This window comes from Protomyctophum parallelum (assembly GCF_964188405.1).
Source record: "Protomyctophum parallelum genome assembly, chromosome: 4".
Lineage (NCBI taxonomy): Eukaryota > Metazoa > Chordata > Actinopteri > Myctophiformes > Myctophidae > Protomyctophum > Protomyctophum parallelum.
The window spans coordinates 23,046,948-23,066,261 of NC_139700.1; the positions used below are offsets into that span (position 1 = coordinate 23,046,948).

General features: G+C 46.4%; 1 protein-coding gene across 4 annotated transcripts in view; it reads left to right on the plus strand.

The window, feature by feature from the left end:
* Positions 1–19,314, plus strand: part of banp (BTG3 associated nuclear protein) — a 44,107-nt gene that overhangs the window by 17,986 nt on the left and 6,807 nt on the right. For all 4 annotated transcript variants that reach the window (XM_083763788.1, XM_083763789.1, XM_083763790.1 and 1 more), the window contains exon 11: positions 2,362–2,406. In XM_083763788.1, coding sequence (XP_083619914.1) covers positions 2,362–2,406 — 45 coding nt within the window. The remainder of the gene's footprint in view (positions 1–2,361; positions 2,407–19,314) is intronic.

Sequence of the window (19,314 nt, forward strand, 5' to 3'; positions counted from 1 at the left end):
CAGCAACTCGACATCTGACCTCAAACCCTTAGGTCTCTATATATGGATATATGTCAGAACTAGAGTTCTCAACAGGCCCGAAAATTAAGGCCCTACCCTCATCAAACCCTGTACACTCAAGAGAATGTCCCTATTGTACCCACCAGCTGACCTGTTCTGACATTCCATATGTTGATCTGACCTCATCAAACACTGTACACTCAAGACATTCTCCTTATATGGCAAGTACAGAATTCATTCCATGTTGATCTGACCCCCCCCATGCCAAAGCGCCAGTGCTCGTCCAGCAGTCTTCCGTCAATGAGGCGGATGCATCTCGCCCTTGGGTGTCTTACTGGTTATTAAGGAAATGTTGTCTCCAAAAAGGAAGGCTGTGGGTGTGGGGTGTTGTGCATGTTGGAGGGTATGGCTGTATAAATTACCTTTGTGTTGACAGCCCAGTGACAGGGTGTCATTTTGCACCATGCTCCAACCAGACTTATTTTGCGGCTTATTGCCTTCCTCTTGGCAATAGCAATGCCCGTTGTGTGTTGAGTGATGGGTCACTTCACGTCTATGCAAGCCCTTCAGAACTGATTGCCTTTATTTTACAAACTTTTCAACCCATTTCCATTTCCAGTGATTTCATTGATGGGTCAAAATGTAATTCACCCACATTGAAAACAAAAGAAAACCCTAACAACACCATTAACTGTTCAGCTCGACTCAAACTGTGTTCTCTTCCAATCAGGAAGAAATGGAAAGTATTAATCTGCCTTCATGCTTCTGTCTTGTCAGTCATCGTGGTTACTTGTCAGCCGCTGTCATCCCAATGAGGAATGAGGCACGCCAGCGATAGCTGACAGTTCTGAAGTCATTAGGGAGCTTGCGCATGAGCAGATGTTCTATATTAAGAGTGCCCAAATGTTTATATATCTGCGTACATGTGCAGAGGTTATTACATTTGTTTCCACATAATGCCCAGATGGCTCGTGTCCCCCCCCACCAGACAGCCTCGCTGTGCACACATCGACACGGCCAGCCAGCCGAAACCCGAGAGAGTCCGACTCCAAAACCGCACCAAGTGCTGCCTCAGCATCATTGTTAATGATTTTAAAAGGATGTGGGGGAGAGAGAGATTTATTCTGAGGCGCCAGTTTGTGCACAACATGCACACACAGATGCACGTGCACATACATGCATGTATGTGATGCACATCGCAAGACGGGCATTTCAGAGCAAATGCAGTTGTCACATTGACTGCGCATTTTTCTCATCTTCCTACCCCGTGTACTAAACGCGAGAAGAAATGGCACGATTGAGTGAGAGAGACAGCAAGTATTGGAGGCAGAGAAGACTAAAGCCTTTCCTGCTCTTTGTGGCTGAGGCCAGCGACGCCCCCCTCCCCTTCCCTGCTTCCTACTCAATGATATTGTTTGTTTTTCTGGAGTTCAAAGCTTAGCAACAAAATCCCACTTCTCCCAACTGCCAGTCACAGAGTGTGTTTTCATTAGGAACGGGCCTCTCGCATCAAAGCTGTTGGTTTCAGCACACTCAGAAAGGAAATTAGTTATTTAAGAGATCACTGTGCCTCTCGTTCCTGCTCAGACAGACGCTGTATGTGTACATGTAATACAATTATGGAGAAAAGAAGTCTGAAAATGGTCAACAGTAGGATAAATGGAGGTTATAATGATGCCCTTTCTCACGTGGACATTTTTATTTCAGTGTGAGGCAGCGGAGAGGTTGTTAATCTCGGCACATCATTAGGTTGTGTGTGTCGGTATGCGGGTGCGGGCACGCATGCTTTTGTTTACAGGAGTCTTGATAATAGCCAGAAGTGACAGAAGCGTTGACTTCACATACTCGGGTATTGCATGCAGGCATCCTTTCCATTCCCTTGTAATGGAGTGTAAACAGAGTCCTCTTGTCCGTGAAACAATGCATGGTCCAACTCCAAATCTGTAACAACAATACTCACATCATGTTTGCCACTAACAAACCATGTGTTATTGTTGATGGGTTCAGGCAGGGGTTCATGTTCGGAATGGGCTGTAGACTGAAGACAGCAAAGCAAGGTTGCATGTGGCAGCTACTGGTCTTCATGTTTAGCACCCTGCACAGGTCAATTATGTGGGGCTCCCAGGTGGCCAGGTCTGCGCATGCAGAGGAAATGCCATGCAAAAGACTGCACAGTGGTTGTGAGCACCATCTGTTTACAATCCAGAAAATGATGTTACATTTGATATGCCTGTGCTCCCCGTTATGGTGAGGACATAATGTGTTGTGAGATTTGAAAATGAGCATTCAAATGTCCCTGTGCGTGTGAGATTATGACATCGGACTGTTTTAATTTACCGCAGTCTCCACTGTCTTTCTCAGGGTAATCTCCAAATCCACCAGGTGCATGTTGGTCAGGATGGACAGGTAAGAACACACACATCCTCCCCCCTCCCCCCCCCCCCCCCACACACACACATACACACACCATTATGTGTGTAGTCACGCACGCAAAACTCTATTCCACTTATAAGCTTGACTCATTTGCATTCCACTAATAAGCCGCGCTCCAGATGGTGAACCATGTTCCCGTCTCCTCAGCAATTTTCATGCATTTTGTGTATACACCACAACTACACACTGCAAGTAGTTGAGACTAAATAACATTAGGGTTAAGCGTGTGTGGCTTTGTGGTATCAGAGGAGCCAGTCGGCAGGCCTTTTGGTCAGATTGATACATGGGCCTTCGTCAGATCTTCCATAGCTGACTCATCGAGGGCCTGATGCCACAGCGTCCTGTAGCCTCTGGTCTGTGTTGTTCTGCTGATGTATCAGACATGGATGGATATGGCCGGGCAGCGCTCCATCGTCCCCCCACCCCTCCATCATCCCCCACCCCTCCAGACCAAGATAAAAATCTCCATCTCAAAATCTTTTTTTTTGAGCGGAGCTAGCCCCTCCTATATACAGCTTTTCGTCCCGTCACGTCTCATATGTGTTTGAAGTGAAATATGACGTACATTTGTGGCAACACAAACATCAAATGCCATTGACAATGAAAGGAAAATGTACGTCATATGTAGACGAGCAAATAGGTTAACCAATCACATAAATTCAGTTGTCATCTTACATGGTCATGGTGAAAAGATGAGTTTTTTTTAAACATTGTATCATGGCTAAAAGAAAAGATAAAGACATAAGTTGACAAATTAATTCATGAAGAAGTATATTTTTTTTTTATTGGATGATGTATGACGACAAGAGCGCCCCTCACTTCACATGGATGTGATTTTTTTTTAAGGGCCACACATTCTATAATATAGGTTAATTTAACAAACTGAAGTGGACATTTGTTTCCATTTGTGCACTCACCCATAAGGGTCCATGGCGACCCCCTTGTAGTACCCGGAGGGCAGCCACCACATTAAGAACCAGTGGTTTAGGCTATATTATGCACAGACACGTAACCTATGGTGTGCTTTACCCATTGGCTTGTGTTTGGAGTGGTTCTTTCTGCTCTCCTCTCCCGTGCTTGCTGACTCTTTTTTTTTAAACATTTTTCTAAATGTTTTGGACTGAAGTAGCTTCCTGTTTTTCTGTTCTTTCCTCCGGGATCAAAGGGGAGTCTCTCGATCAAAGCGGTGCAGGCCTGTGTCTGTGTGTGACCATCACAGATCACAGATGGGCGCCGCAGATGAGCACATTATTTCATATTCATGACCTCATCATGTGGGTCTAGAAAATAGAAGCACGGCTTTAGGGGAGGAAGCTCTTTCTCACGCTCCCCCCCCCCCCCTCCGTCTAAAGGTTGCCGCGGTTTGGATTTGCTCTTCCTGGGCACAGGTGCTTTTCAGTAAGCACCAGCGGTCGGAATGTTGACTGCTGGATTAGCCAATAAGAGCTGCCCTCGGCCTCGATAAGCCAGGCGGTCAGCATCCATTTTTCTTCATGCTTTAGTTTCTGGGGTGAAGAAAGACTTGGAAGCCAGCCCACTGTCAACTCAAATCAAACTCTGGAACGGCATGCACAGTGGCTCCCATGTGCTCTATTGTTCTATTATAATTACGATTAGGATCTATGTCATCCAATTTATTCATATGTTTTAGTCGCCCTGATGTGTCCTGGCTGTGTGTGTGTGTGTCTGGACACATGTTTGTTGTGTCCAGACAGTACAGTGTGTACTGTTACATCTGCTTTATATGAGAAATTGCATTTAGTTTTATTGTTTTTGGAGTTTGGATATGTGTTTTCAATCGATTACGAGGTGATCGGTCCGCATCCTCACATCCATCTCTCTCTTCCACAGTCACACTCTCTTACTTGTGTCCTAAAATAACCTGCTCGCTGAGCGTCATGGCAGCATTCCTGTCTGTTTCTGTCTAGGAACTTGGCACAGGGTTTTGGACAAATTCTGGTTCGGATTTTGCGCCACAACAATATTCAGCCGTTGTGCAACTAGGTTCACAAGGTTCATCATCGGACAGGTTTTTGATTTGTGTGTGAATTTGCCATGGTTTCTATGAAGGTATCCTGTCTATATGGTAATTGTGCCTTACCAAGAACTGCATGAACACCATCCACAGATGGCCGTATGACACTTTATTAATTTATTTTCTATTTTTTTGAGTGACATGTGGAATGTGTCTAGGCTTTAAGCCAGTTTTATACGTAATTGCATGCCATTATTGCGCACCAACTATTGCAGATATACCAGCTCACACAGCCCGTCAGAGCGCAGCAAAGTATGATAAGGCTTTTATCTGTGTCTTGAAAAGACACAGTGGGCCTGGGCCGGTATAGCGGTCTGGGCACCTAGGCTGCTAATCCAGCCTGACCGTGTGTTGCGGGTTCGATTCCCAATCCCGACAACCTTCACTGCGTGTCACTCCCCATCTCTCTCCCCACATTACCCGTCATAACCCGGTTATTCCCCTCGCGATTACTTTCTTGCTGCCTCTTCCAATAAAGCTTCTATATTTTCTCTTTCCTTTTAGCTTGAGTTTGATAGTGTCTGTAAAATGATACCAGTCCAGTGCCAAAACAAACCTCGTTTTCCAGGTCTAGCTTTTCACACACACAATGCACGCACGGGTGGGTGCACTCGTACACGCACGCACGCACACACGCGCAGACAGACAGACATACACGCACCTCGATGGCTGGATCCCTTTGCCTGCATATTCCCATGGAAAGAGGCAGGAATAGCTCTGTGAACTTGAGCCTGGTGTGTTTTTATGTCATCGATTTAGACTGCTTTTAAAACTGATGGAACCCAGAAAAGGCCATAGAGAGACACTTAAATGCGGCGAGACCCGAGTATGATATTAATTATAGTGGGTGTAGAATATGAATGAGACATATTAGGTTGTTTTCTTGCGATGATTGCTGTCACATAACACAGGCCTCAAATTTGTTAGAAAAACATCAGAAAAAAATTTGTGATCAGCTTTAATCCTGATGGGTATTTTCTTCCATGTCTAACTCTGTCTGTTTATAGAAGGGCTACATCTGATTGGCCTAAGCATGATGTCATTGTTGTTCCAATCCAGCGGGATAGTGCTGAGGCTGTGTCAGTAGAGCCTAGCCCAGTGGCCCACACTCTCTCTCTCACTTTCTCCCCCCCTCTCTGGAGGTCGTTTCCCTCTCAACCCCCCCCCCCCCCCCCCTCCATGCTTTTCATCTCCCCGTGCTATAGATAGACGCTCCTCTCCGGCGAGCAGCTGGGTGCTTCCCTCAGCGCACCTCACATCCTCTGCCCTCCTCCGCAACACAGCTGTCGGGTGGCCCCCTGGTGTGTGGGGTTATGATGCCGGGGCAGGCGTGTGTGTGTGTAGTGAAGTGTGTGTGTGTGTGTGTGTGCGTGTGGGTGTGTGCGCGTGCGTGCGTGCGCCTGCCTGTCTCTTCCTTGTGCAAGTTTATCTTAGCCGGCCGGCACTAAGTATGCTATCCTCGATGTTGCCGGTTTCCTTTTTTACTCTTGGAAGTAGGAAGTAATGCTGCGTGTGCGATCATGGGTGAGCAGATCACCAATACAGGTTTTAATCAAATGTGTCTCAGTGATTCAGGGAGCGAAATTAGCCATTGTTTCCATCCATGGAAAGTATAACGGGTATGCCATTTTTTGTACCCCTTTTTCTTCCTAATTTTGTCGTTATGTCAATTGATTCCTCCCTTCACCCATTTGTTTGTTGCTGTGTGTTGTCACTGCTGTTGTGTCCTGCTGGCTCACCTGCCAGTGAGGAGTCCCCACCGGGAGGATGTAGAGCCTCCCCGTAGTCCGTCTTACTTCTCCTGCCCAACACTCCCAGCTGACAGGTGCCTCTCCAGCCCGTGGGAATACATGCAATGAATAATATCACCCTCCTCACCTGGCTTCCTTCCACCCAACACGTGTTCGTATATAAAGTAGACGCTCGACAAAGTCTGATGCACCGCGGTGGGTTGGAACCCCCACGTGTACCCTTCTCGGCTGTACTAGGGCTTTTACACAACTTTAAAGCTTCAGTCGTGCTGTCAATGCTAATTGCAGACTTTGTCATAATAAAATATACACAATTAATTGTGCAGCCATGGAGGAATTTGACTCCCATATGTAGGATTTGGGTGCTAGTTCAAAACCCTGCTGTAGATTTACTGGTCACAGAGATATCAGTTTCTCTGTAGCTGAAGAAACCGGCGTTAAAACCTTGCAAAGGCTTTAGGCTGACCTCTCTGCACCCCCACCCGGTCCTGCTCTGTATCACGACAGCAGATTTATAGCCTGCTACGAGGCAGCAGTGTAGTGGATTATTACTCACTTTTAAAGTGTTTTGGGCATGTCTGAGTGTGTGGATTGAATGTGTGTTGCATTGTTGCAGAAGTGTTTTAGTGTTTATGTCAACCCTGTGCTAGTCTTCGATAGTGATCGACCACGGCCGATTATCGGCTTCGATATTCATGATTTTAATTAATATCGGTATCGGTGCTAAAAACAAATAATCGAAAAAAAAACGGCCGATTATTATATTTCTCATAAATGCGCAAACATGGTGAAACAACCACTTTCATTGAAAATCCGGTAGAGTACGGTTGTACGGAAATGTATAGCTGCGTGTCTGACTCTCCCACTGCTGTGCTCCACCCCCGGAGGAGTAGACACGGCTTAGCTCTGCTCTACAGACTGACGTCTCCTCTGAGTCCTCTCTCTCTCTCTCTCTCACACACACACACACACACACACACACACACACACGGAGTCAGAGAGATGGCCGCAGGGAGGAGAAAGGATTATAGGCTACTAACCTTGTAACCGTAAAAAGCTTTGCTGTTTTCATCTTCAATTAACCAAAATAAAATCCACACGTGAGAGGGACAGAGTCACAGAGAGCAGTGGTAGAACTACGTTAGCCAAGCTAGCTGCTGCCTGCTAACGCTGCAAACAACAGCTGTAACAAGTTGTATTGATTGCCGGTTGTGTCCGTGTGGGCGCGTGTGCGTGCGTGCGCGTGTGCGTGCGTGCGTGTGTGTGTGCGTGCGTGCGTGCGTGCGTGCGTGCGTGCGTGCGTGCGTGTGTGTGTGTGTGTGTGTGTGTGTGTGTGTGTGTGTGTGTGTGTGTGTGTGTGTGTGTGTGTGTGTGTGTGTGTGTGTGTGTGTGTGTGTGTGTGTGTGTGTGTGTGTGTGTGTGTGTGTGTGTGTGTGTGTGTGTGTGTGTGTGTGTGTGTGTGTGTGTGTGTGTGCGCGTGTCAGCCAACTGAAGGACAGCGTTTTTTTCCCCCATCCTGACCAGCCTAATATGATTATTGCATGTTAGCTATAATTAGTTGCCAATAATTTTATTGTTGGCCAGTGTTTTGACTTTTGAGACATATTGTCTTTTATTGCTATAAAATGAATGGTAAAAACAAATTCTACATGCATTAAAAAAGTGGCCAGTGATCTTGAAAGTGGCAAACAAGGTCACATGGCTTTGGAGAGTTTGGGCAGCAGATCTACAAGCTCTCAACATGTCATGCTGCAATGTGCTGTGGGCTTGTAGATCACCAATTTTGATAAACTAGTAGTGCCTCTACAGCCCATTGGGCACTGACCTACTTGGAACGATGCAAGTTGGAAATGAATGCCCCACCCAGTAATTATGTCTGTCTCCCTTTTATGCCCAAATAGGGAGTATAGGCAGCCAGCTTGTGGAGTTCTGTCTTCTGTGTCAGGCATGCCCAAATATGGAGTGCTGTGAGGTCAGAACAGGCCAGCTCCATATTATGGATGCTGGGCATGGGCCCGGTCCAGAGCCCGGGCAGAGGCCTTTTTGGGGCGGTTCTGGACAATCTGGACACACACACACACACACACACACACACACACACACACACACACACACACACACACACACACACACACACACACACACTTACACTTGGTGCATTCATAGATAAATATATAGATAGATACATACATACTACATAGATACATATATATGCTGCTACAGTACATGCAATTTAAAAAAAAGCTGCATTTGATGGAGGGGGGAAGTGTTACTGTAACGATGTTGGTGCTTCTTGCACTTCCTTTTTTATAAGCGATAAATATCAATAATGCATTTCAAGGAATTCTTGTGTTGGAATTTATGGGGTTTTTTACTTAAATAATCGGCTCATAATATCGGCTATCGGCTTTTTGATTTGTCCACTAATCGGTGATCGGAAATATCGGCCAAAAACCATATCGGTCGATCACTAGTCTTCGAACCGTGCGCCACAATTCTGGACAAAGCCAGATCCCGGGCTTTATGCTGTCCCATTAAATGAAAAGCAAAGCCTTTCATGCTGATCAGAGAGAAAGAGAGGATGAGAGAGAGAGAGGAAGAGAAAGAGAGAGCTTTAAATTAACTGTTGTTTTACTGCACTCCACCGTTTGCTTCAACCTGTTATCTAGTGCCCTTCTCTCTCTGCTGTGATCTAACTGCACTGATGCAGACCAAATGGAAGGTTTGAATGATGAAAGGAGCGACTGATTATGAGGAGGCGAGGAGGCAAAAAGAGAGACCGCCTGGAAGAGATGTTCTCTGTTGTCCTTGAGTGAAAGCTGGGAAGGCAGAGTGGCTGTGAACTGGAAAGGAATATCACTTTTTGTCCCCCTCTCTCTTTTTCACACACACACACACACACACACACACACACACACACACACACACACACACACACACACACACACACACACACACACACACACACACACACACACACACACACACAGAGAGACACATAAACATACACATACATAAACAACACTTGTGGTATCCAGTGCCAGTATGGGAGCTCTCCCATGTATTAAAATGAAACAAGGGCTGCAAAGCGTGCCTTTCCAGCAAGCCTCTTAGTTCTCACCAAGTTCATGGTGTTCTGCCTGTCTCACACTGACATCCAACACATCTTCCCCTCGGGAGGAGAGCCATAAACATCTCTACTACATTTGCAGACCCTGCCATCGAAAAAGCCCTGCATCACTGACTGATCTTGACCTGGCCTGTCGGGGGGGTGGATCCCCCACCCACCCCCCAACAGGCTAAAAAGTGAATGTTGAGTTTTTATGCACTTCTCTTTTCGCTCAAAATCCCCCCGCACACGCTTAAACAAACACACACTCCTCACAAGCACACACGCTGCCCGCATCCAGCGAACCCCTCAGCTTTCTCTTCCTGCCAAGCATATGTTGCGTCGCATCTGTCAGAGCCTCCCTAGCTGCCTTGTTCTGGGTCAGTGTGGGAACTGGGAGTCCAGCGCGGCACCACCAGTCCCACCAGCACCACTGCCAGGACCTGCCAACACAGAACCCAACTACTAGGCCCGGTCAGATTACATCCGTGAGGAGAGAGAGAGAGAGAGAGAGAGAAGGCAGTGTTGATGTTTGGCTCTTCTGCCTGTTTGGATCCGATTTTCTCTGAGCTCATATTTGTGTGTGTATACTCGAGGGTCAACTAATCTAATAGAATGTGAGAAGTAGACATTGTGGGGAAAAGATTAGGAAAAGATTCAGGTTGGATACAGTCAGGATTAGGGTTAGACATTTAGAGGTTATGTATGTTTAGGAGTTAAGGTTGCAGTTCTAACTGATTTCTACTGAGGATTCACAGTGACACAGTGAAAATAGCAGATCTACAGGCTCACAAAATATCCCAGTGCGACTCGTGAGCTTCTAAATCGGTTAATTATTTTCGGGTTTAGGTTAAAAAAAAAACTTTTAACAAGATTCCTGAAATGTTGATGTCCTCACAACTATAGTTGTGTGTGTGTGTGTGTGTGCGTGTGTGCGTGTGCGTGTGCGTGCAGTGTCCAACCGCCGCCAAACACGTCACCTCATAATGGGTTCAGCAAGTTTGCTTCAGCAAAGGTGTGGCAGCTTTGGTCAGCGGTCAAATCTGGATTTGTCATGTTCGACTACACAAAGCAAGATGCTTGAGCAGTGTGTAAGACTCATTTAGACAGGAGTAGTTTGTTGTTATTAGTTCTTGAGCAAACCCTTGGCCTGTAGCACAGGCTATGTAAGCTGTCAGAGAGGAACGCTAGCAGCAGCGGGTTGGTGCTGCTGTGTCGTGAGTAAACTGACAACGCTTGGCGTCTTGTCTTTATGACAACTTTTTTACACAATCTACAACAATAGATCTGTGAGCCAGCGTTTTTCCTACCTGAGTGGTGAACTGAAGTGTAAAGCGACAGCGGATCGTTTCCTCGGATCCCCTCGTAGCTGTCATCAGCCTAGGTAGGCTTGTCAAGTTCCTTTAGCCGGGTGGCTAACCTGCTACTTTGAGTAGCCGTCGCCGGCGCTTCGGACTAGCGTCGAGCATTCTGACGTTCTCCAGTCATCGGACAGCGGATCCGGACGGATCCCCCGACCGGGACGACAGCCCGTCAGCGGCATCAGCGGCGCTGTGCCGTGAGCTGCGGTTGGAGCAAGCCGGGCGGGAGCTGCGGCTGTTCATTTGAACATACGTAGTCTCGTACTATACATCGATCAAGTCAGAGACATGTTTGACAATGGCAGGGTTGGTATAATTTCCTTTTCTGAAACTAGACTCGATGATTCCATCAAGGACATCGAGATAGAGATAGAAAACTATACAGTCATCAGAAAAGACAGGTTGAGTACCTGTGAGCATCCCTCACTCTGGGCAGGTAGCCCAGCAGGTACTCTGGAACAGAGGCACCTAGGATCTTGAAGACCAGACACAATGAGAGCTGGGATACTCTCTCCTCCACCCTTAGCCATCCCAGGCTACTAAAGTGGGCAGAGGTAAGATGAGACCTGGGGTTCAATTTTAGTCTAGTTCCCCCCAGTTTCAGGACACTCATGGGAAAAAATGCTTTTTTCTATGCAGCCACTACTCTGTGGAATGCACTCCCTCCAGCCCTGAAATCCCTAAATTCTATTGCAACTATTGCAATATTTAGGAAAGACCTGAAATCATGGCTCCATCTACACACTAACTGCTCATAGTTAGCTTCCGACCCTGGATAGCCCATCTCCCATGCTCAGGACTATTCCCTCAGGGTACCTCTTGTCCTATGTATATAGCTCCCAGCCTTATATATAAGGATTATGTATTATATGTTCCATGGTTGTTTTGTCTGTACAGTATGTATGTGTATAGTTTCATGTCACAAAGTGGACCACAATGGAAACAAGCGAAGGCTTTTTTGTGTCTAAGTCCATTTGGCGTATTTTAAAATGATGTCATTTTCTGTAATTTTCTTAAACTGCCAATAAAGTATTCTATCTATCTATCTATCTAATAGCTCTATTTCTCTCTCTGCCCAGGAATGTTGCTGATAGTGTGCATGTAGTCCAGGGCAAGAAGTTAGAGGATTTGTTCAAAGTCCTGTAGTCCAGTTCAAAGTCCTGTAGTCTAGGGCAAGACGTTAGAGGATTTGTTCAAAGTCCTGTAGTCCAGTTCAAAGTCCTGTAGTCTAGGGCAAGACGTTAGAGGATTTGTTCAAAGTCCTGTAGTCCAGTTCAAAGTCCTGTAGTCTAGGGCAAGACGTTAGAGGTGAGGCTTTCTGGTAAGAATGGGGGGAGCATGAAAGAGAGTTACAAACGAGGAGGTTTTACGACCCTGGCCTGTATAGTGTACGTTTGTCTGTGCAATGCTTATAAGAGCTCTATTAGTGGTAGATCCTGTTTCAAAAGAACAGTGGTCTGCTTTGTGTCCTTGTGGCATCATGGCGGGGAGATAAGAGGTCAAGATCAGGAAATCCTCCACATAATCTGTGCAGCTCTGTGTCTGTCCATTCGTGAGAGACTGTCCTTGTGCTGTGTATGTGTATATTTATCCCCACCAGGCTACTACCCCAAGCATATTGGCACACATTATCTATGTAGTCATGTGATCAAGAAACATCTGTCAGATTTTTTCAAAGGTTTGAGGGAGTGGCCCAGTTTGCACAATATTTACACAAATTGGGAATGCAGCGTCCAATTGCCATGAAACTTTGCACGCACACACATTCCCAATAGGATCTTTCTAATCGGCTTCATGGTGGAGCTATATTGGCCGGTTCACATTTTGGCTTATAACTCTTGAACCATTGGTCGCACAATCAAAGCATTTCCCGCTGGATTCCTTGACTCATGACACCACTCTCTGTAGTCATGTGATCAAGACGTATCTGTCAATAATGTCAGCGGTGACACACAGTCTCCAATGAACAGCTACGTGTGTCTGTCCGTGTGTGTGTCTGTCTGTCTGTATGTCTGTCTATCAATCAATCAGTACGGACAATACCCCTGGGTGACCTAAACTATTGAGCTTCACACTGTGAACTACAACTGGTTACAGGTGCATGATTGGAAGCCGAGTTTTAGTGTTCTTTTTGTTTTTAATTGTCTTTCTTAAATTATATATATATGGCACCCGGGTGAGCAGTATGGGCTAGCGCCCCAGCCTGTGTCCTCCGTGAGGAGGAAGCCCAACAAACCTTGGTGAGGCCTTTAGGAGGGCCATTATAATCCACCACTCCTGAATGGAGTGCCTGGTGCTGGGAGTCTGGTGCAACGCACAGGTCCTGGGCCTGGTGAGAGCAGGAGTGGACCTGGTGAGACGTAGGAGGGGCCCGGACAGGAGTCAACCCACAGAGCCTAGTCCTTCCACGTGCAAGAATTTGGTTCTCCCAGTCCCGGCAGAGTAATTCCGGAGCAACGGATTGTGTGGCCTTGCTCATTCGCTGATGGACTGATCGAGGGTAGCTACTGGGACGTAAATCGGGATTTGATCAACCCCGTCTGGGTCGCCTGAGTGAGGCGTATGATGTTGAGAGACCCGAAACACAGTTGACCTCCATCCCATTTTTATATATATATATATAGCCCCTCCAGCTTTATCGTTTACTCATGACAGAGCTTCCGTTGCTCCAGACTGTATGACAGAAGTATTTGAAAATTGTGAGTCTGGCAACGCAAGACTAGCCTGAATGAGATGATGTATCATGATAAAAGCGCCCCTCACTTTGCAGGGGTGTGATTTTTAGATCACTTTTTGCTTGGGTTGGGGTACAGGCTTTAGTTCCGACACTATTATTGGTCCAACAGTCATTAGACCGACAACCTACCTCAAACCCTAACCATAACCGCAAGCACGGGAGCAGCACATGTTCCAACCGTTGTTCGCGCATGTCGGACTAATGCTCCGTCGGAATTACCATCAGATCCTGTGTCTATCCTAGTCAGCACAGAGGGTGCTAGCACCAGTGGTGTATTCTCTCCCGGGTGGACCGGAGTCTGTTTGACAGATGTGCTTGACTGTGACTCACCAATAATGCAGACCTAGAACAGGCCCTTCCTCTTTGGACCCAAGCCCTGCCTCCCCGGGCCCAGGCCATCCCTCAACATGCCCAGGCCATTCCTCATCATGCATTGGCAATTCCTCAATATGCTCAGGCCATGCTGAGAACAATCGTAGGGCCAGGCCCTACCTCAGTACTTCTCCAGGTCTCTAAACGACCTCCCCCTGTCCAGCCAGGGCGCGCCTGATGGAGGGGAAAGGAACTGCTTGGAATAACGTGTTCCTTCCATGCGCTGCGTCCGGCTGGGGAAACTCCCCCCTGTCAGGTGAAAAGATGCAGCTTAAACATGCATAGAAGGAAGCATTAGGTCAGTTCGTTGCTCTCCCCAGGTTGGCAGAGGAAGTGTAGCGCCCAGGATTACATTAGATAATTGACACTGGGTGAAGAAATGTGTTGCAAAATCGTAGGATAAAGAAAACCCAATCCCAGTCCCTCAGTACTTCCAGGTCCTTTCTCACCAGACCTATGTCATTCTTCAACATACAGCCAAGCTTCACCAAGCCATGCTTCCATGGTCCCAATCTTAATGGTCCTTAAGATTCAACACCAGCAGGATCATGACAGGGACACGGTTTCAGCTGCCTGGCTGTCCATTCCCATGGTTGTCCGCAGACAGTTCCCGAGAGAACAGGACATGAGAAAAGACAACGTCGACTCAAACAACAATACTATGATGAGGACAGTTCTCAGAGCAGTGTTGTGTTTCCTTATTTAATGGGTCTGGCACTTGACAAAGAAGCAGTAAAATGAGTTGAATGTGACAGATGTGTTGTCTCAGTGATTTAGATAATCTAATGGGTTACTAATGGGATGATCTCAGATGACAGATGTCTTTCATAGTCTTTCATTAGAGACCTGGGTCATATTGTGTGAAAGTGCTGGGTGAGGGTGTGGCTGGGTTCTGTTTGTGTTCTTCTCTCAGGGTGCTTTCAGAGCCCAGGGTCCTATATTGCAAATGGAATTTGCAACCTTTGTACTATATATCATCTCTGCTGACTCCGTCTATTCACATAGCATTACACTCATAGCATAATTAGAAGCATGATAAAGTCATCACTGACATTGTAAAAATCCCTATGTTGATCAGAAGGCCAAGCTTGGATTCAGGCTAAAGGCAACTGACAAGTGTTTACAGGAACTCACTTCCTTTTTTTTCAGGGGCCTAACGCTTAATTACAGCTGTTATTTTTGTCATCAGCCCCTTTTGATTTGCTCGTCCTGGATCCAAGCTGGTTTTGTCCAATCTGTGTCCCAGTCTGCTGGTGGGAGTGCTGAGAAGATGCGAGGGAAGGCTTGATTGAGACCAGGTGTCACGTTGTGGTGTAGAAATATTGTGATGGTGTGGGTGGAGATGGGAAGCAGCAGGATCAGTTAGGTACGGGTTGCTGCACGTTTTATGCAGATTTATAACCAGGAGGCATTCGCTATTTTTATTTTTTATTTTTTTGGCTTTCGCCTTTATTTTATTAAATCTTTTTATGGAGAGATAGACAGTAGGCTGACAGGAAAATGGGGAGAGAGATGGGGGGGGGGTGACATGCAGTAAAGGCAGTCGGGATCGGGAGTCGAACACGCGGCTCACTGCCAGACTGGATTACCAGCCAAGGTGCCTGGACTGCTGAGCCACGGAAGGCCTTCGCTATTGAAACAGTATCGGGTAGGGAGAAGTTGGTGAAACCAACTTCTCAGGCAACAATTTCAAATGAGTAACATAATTCACAAATCAATATCCAAGTTCCATGCCAAAATAATGACATGCTGTCCTCATTATCCCGTGTGGTATCTTAAATCATGAAAAGAGAAGGGAACACACTCCTATGCTCCAAAAGATACATTTATTGACAACGTTTCGAGCCAAGGCTCTTCATCTGGTCAAACTCTCTTAAACTATCTTAAATCATGTTGCGAGACCTTTAATAGACATCACACCCAGTGGCGAAACAGAAGACAGCTGGGGAAAGGGACGACCGCAACAAGACATTGATCTACGCCCCACGCCCAGTATGTTAATTTTCACACTCCATTTAAGGTTAAACAAGGACTCAAGAATACTGACCACTGTGTCTATGGGCATCTTTACAGTCCAGTTGCGGCCAAAACGTTGTCTTTCTGTGCTGCCTCCTCATTCTCTCCCTCTCTCTCAGTGCTAGTGGTTCGTCCTGGACATCTGTCCCGGCTCAGGAGGGCTGCAGATGTTGTTGACGGCTGTGAAGCCGGGAGGAAGTTCCAACTCCAAATGCTGCTGATTTTTTTTGTTTTTCATTTCCCCATGTGATTCTTTTTTAATTTACTTTTTTGTCAACATCTGAAAGAAGAGGAGCCTGTATTCCACAGGGAATGATAGGAACCAGATTAGTATTGCTCTTTTTTAAAGCAAGAACACAAAGTTGAAGGAAAATGAAAAAAGCCTTGTGTATGGTGTTGTTTTGTGTCGGATTGTGGGGGGTATGATGGGATATACCAGTAGACTTTGGTGAAGACAGGGGGTGAAGCGAACTCTTCAGAGCTGGAACGCACTCACTCTGTAACGGTCTGGTGCACAGCTGGGCCCCAGAGATCTACAGTAGGGAATTGGTGCCATCCTGCATTCAGATCCAACTTCATCCAAGAAATGTTTTTGATTTGAAAAGGGATTCTGACGCAGTCACAGACATCACTTTTGAGAATCCCATGCCTAACAGCGACTCAATACGCGATGGCAATCCAAATGCTCTCTCGTCATTGTCTGAACAACCCGAGTATTGTGTGCTCTCATTATTCAGCTTTTAACTGATCTCACGTGAAGTGAAAGTGGAAAACGGTCAGTTTGAAATGCTCTTGACGGCTTCAGACGAAGACTTGGAGAAATGTCCGTGTTTGTACAGTTGGTTATTGTCTTTCAATCTGGACAACCCAAATGTTTTTTGCATTAGGCTGATGTTGTTGTTTGCTTTTCTGTCTGCCTTCTCTCGCTCTCGTTGCTATATTTCCGCACTACCCTGGATCCAATACTGTTGAACCCATTACAGCATCAGTGAAAGATTTTATTCTATCCTTTTCTGAAGGTCATAGCAACTAGCGAACTACAGGGAATTTAAGATGCTCTTGATTGTTCCACGTCCGCCCCCCCCCCCCCAGCTTTGTCAAGGGTGAGCTGCAGTGTTTTCTGACACAGCCCTTAAATCCTGCCTGTCCACTCTACTCTGGCTTTTTAGTACAGAGGTGGCCAGTCAGCCAACGCTCATTATTTTAGGGCCCCAATCCCTAAAAGCTGGAGGTGAATGGTACCTAAAGCACTTACGAACCACTGCACTAGCCATATTCTGACAGATTGAGCTCATTGTGTCAAATGCAATACACAAGGCTGTGTTTTAAAAAGAAATAGGTCATCCCAGCACTTGGAAGTCCAAAAGCAGTTAAGCATTCCAAGCAAAATTGTCAACTTGGCCTGGTCTGCTCAAAGACACTCTCTGTTGTTTCTCACTCTCATCTACATGTTCTTTTTATTAGCAGTAGGCCTACATGGAGGCATTATGCCAAGTTACGGGTCAATTTATGAACACTAAACTTTTCCCAAGCATTATGCCCTGTCACCTATAAGCAATTCACCCCATCACCTCCAAGCAATACTACAACTGCCTTCTTTCTCATACATCGCAAATCTTTTTGCATTGTTTACATCAATGTCCATGACTTTTTGCAATGTGATATCTCCTAATTTGAGTGACAGGTAACTACAGCTTGTTCGAGTTTGGGGTGGGGTGGCCAGTTGGCTTTCACATAGTGTGTAGTAGAGTCTACTGTAGACCACTCAATACAAATCCTAGTATTACTCTTCTACCCATCAGCATGGTGCTTGGCTCATGGCGTGATGTTTGAGTTTACTCCTCAATCTGGGACAGTTCACCTTGGAGATATATAAGCCCAAAATGTCTTCATTTGTTCACTGTTGAGGTAACTGAAAAAAATAGAACTAATGGTTTATTTTTCCATAGCGCGAATAAAATGGCAAATCTTCCGAGCATACTGCTGTTTTCTTTGGTGACTATAAAACTGGTGTTTCATTTTATGTGCTCAGTGTACACGTCTGCCTTGAGTGTGTTGCAGACAATCTTTCATTGTGTTTGATGGAACTGTGCTCGCAGGCAAAGTGTGTCAGTATTGGGCCCGGTTAGTGAGGACGAGTTGTCCTTAAAAGCAAGCCGTGGGACAGGATGTAGTTTGCGGAAGTTCCTGTGTAATCGCTGCAGAGATCTCACAAACCATTCCAAATGTGTAAATGCCTCCGTGTGCCTCTGTGCCGCTCCACACAGCTGAGAATGTGAGCTGCTCTCAAAAGGACGTTTTAGAATCTAATTGGACGAGTCACGAAAGTGTTTACTGTCTCACGTGTTGACCAGAGCATCCATTGAATCCCATTAAACACATTTAGATACGCCATTTGGACCATAAAGGCACACCGTCATGCCTTAATGCCCATACAAATAAACACATCCACATTCTACACAGATCCAGAAAAACACATGGCATAAGCCATTTATAAGCCTTATTAAGGAGACAGTGATCCAGAAGGGAGGTGAGCATGGATTCCTATGATGAAGGAAGAGCAAGACAGCTGTTTGTGTATCCGTCTGGATTTGTCAGAGTTGACCTCTTACCACGCACTGTTGGCATGAGCCATTTGTTTGTGCTTTGCTCAGCTGTCTGGTGACTTATCACACCTTGTAGTCATCAGGGCTAATGTTCCAATTGATCGGCATAAATAGTTCATCAAAGCGATGATTCATTTGTCCCTGTCCATACTAGCATTCCAGCACATTGAGGGTCTAGCTCGCCCAACCAACGCATCGCTTGTGCCTGATCGCATGTTGGTCTTCTGATCAGGCTGAGTCAGGGAGGCTTTGCATGCTAATAGCTTCCATCGGGGCTGGCTGGGCCCGTGATTTGGCGATGAGGCGGCAGACTGTGGTGAGGATGGCAAAGTCTTTTTAGATGTCGCGGCGAGCCGGCGGGCACCAGAGGGGGTTGGCTGAACTTTCAGGGCACGTCACCGAGTCTGAGCTTCAAAGCGAAGGTTGGGCCGACAGGGGGAGGGGAGTTTGGAAAGGTTAGGGGGCAACAAACAGCGTCTGTAATTGAGGTTTGGGAGGTTTGGGGTTTTTTTTTATCTCTTTTCTGCAGACTTGCATATTCTCCCCCCAAATTGAGAATGTCTGTTGAGCCTGTTCCCAGCTGGTCCAAGGGCTGAGGAGCCTACAAGAGGAGGGCTGGAGATGGACAGACTCCCGCATCACATGGCTGAGAGCGTGCACATAGATATAGGCACACACAGAGACGAGGCACATATGGAGCCCTCTAGGAACGAGACATAGGAGAGGATGGGGGGGGGGGAAACTTGCTTCAGACAGTACAGCCAGAGCCAGGGACCATGAGACTGGGAGAGAATACTCATTAAATGTTGGCATGGCTTTATTTCAAACCAGAAAAGCCTTACCCTTTGAGAAAATGAACTTATTTTGGGGGAAGCCTTGAACCACATTCACCAT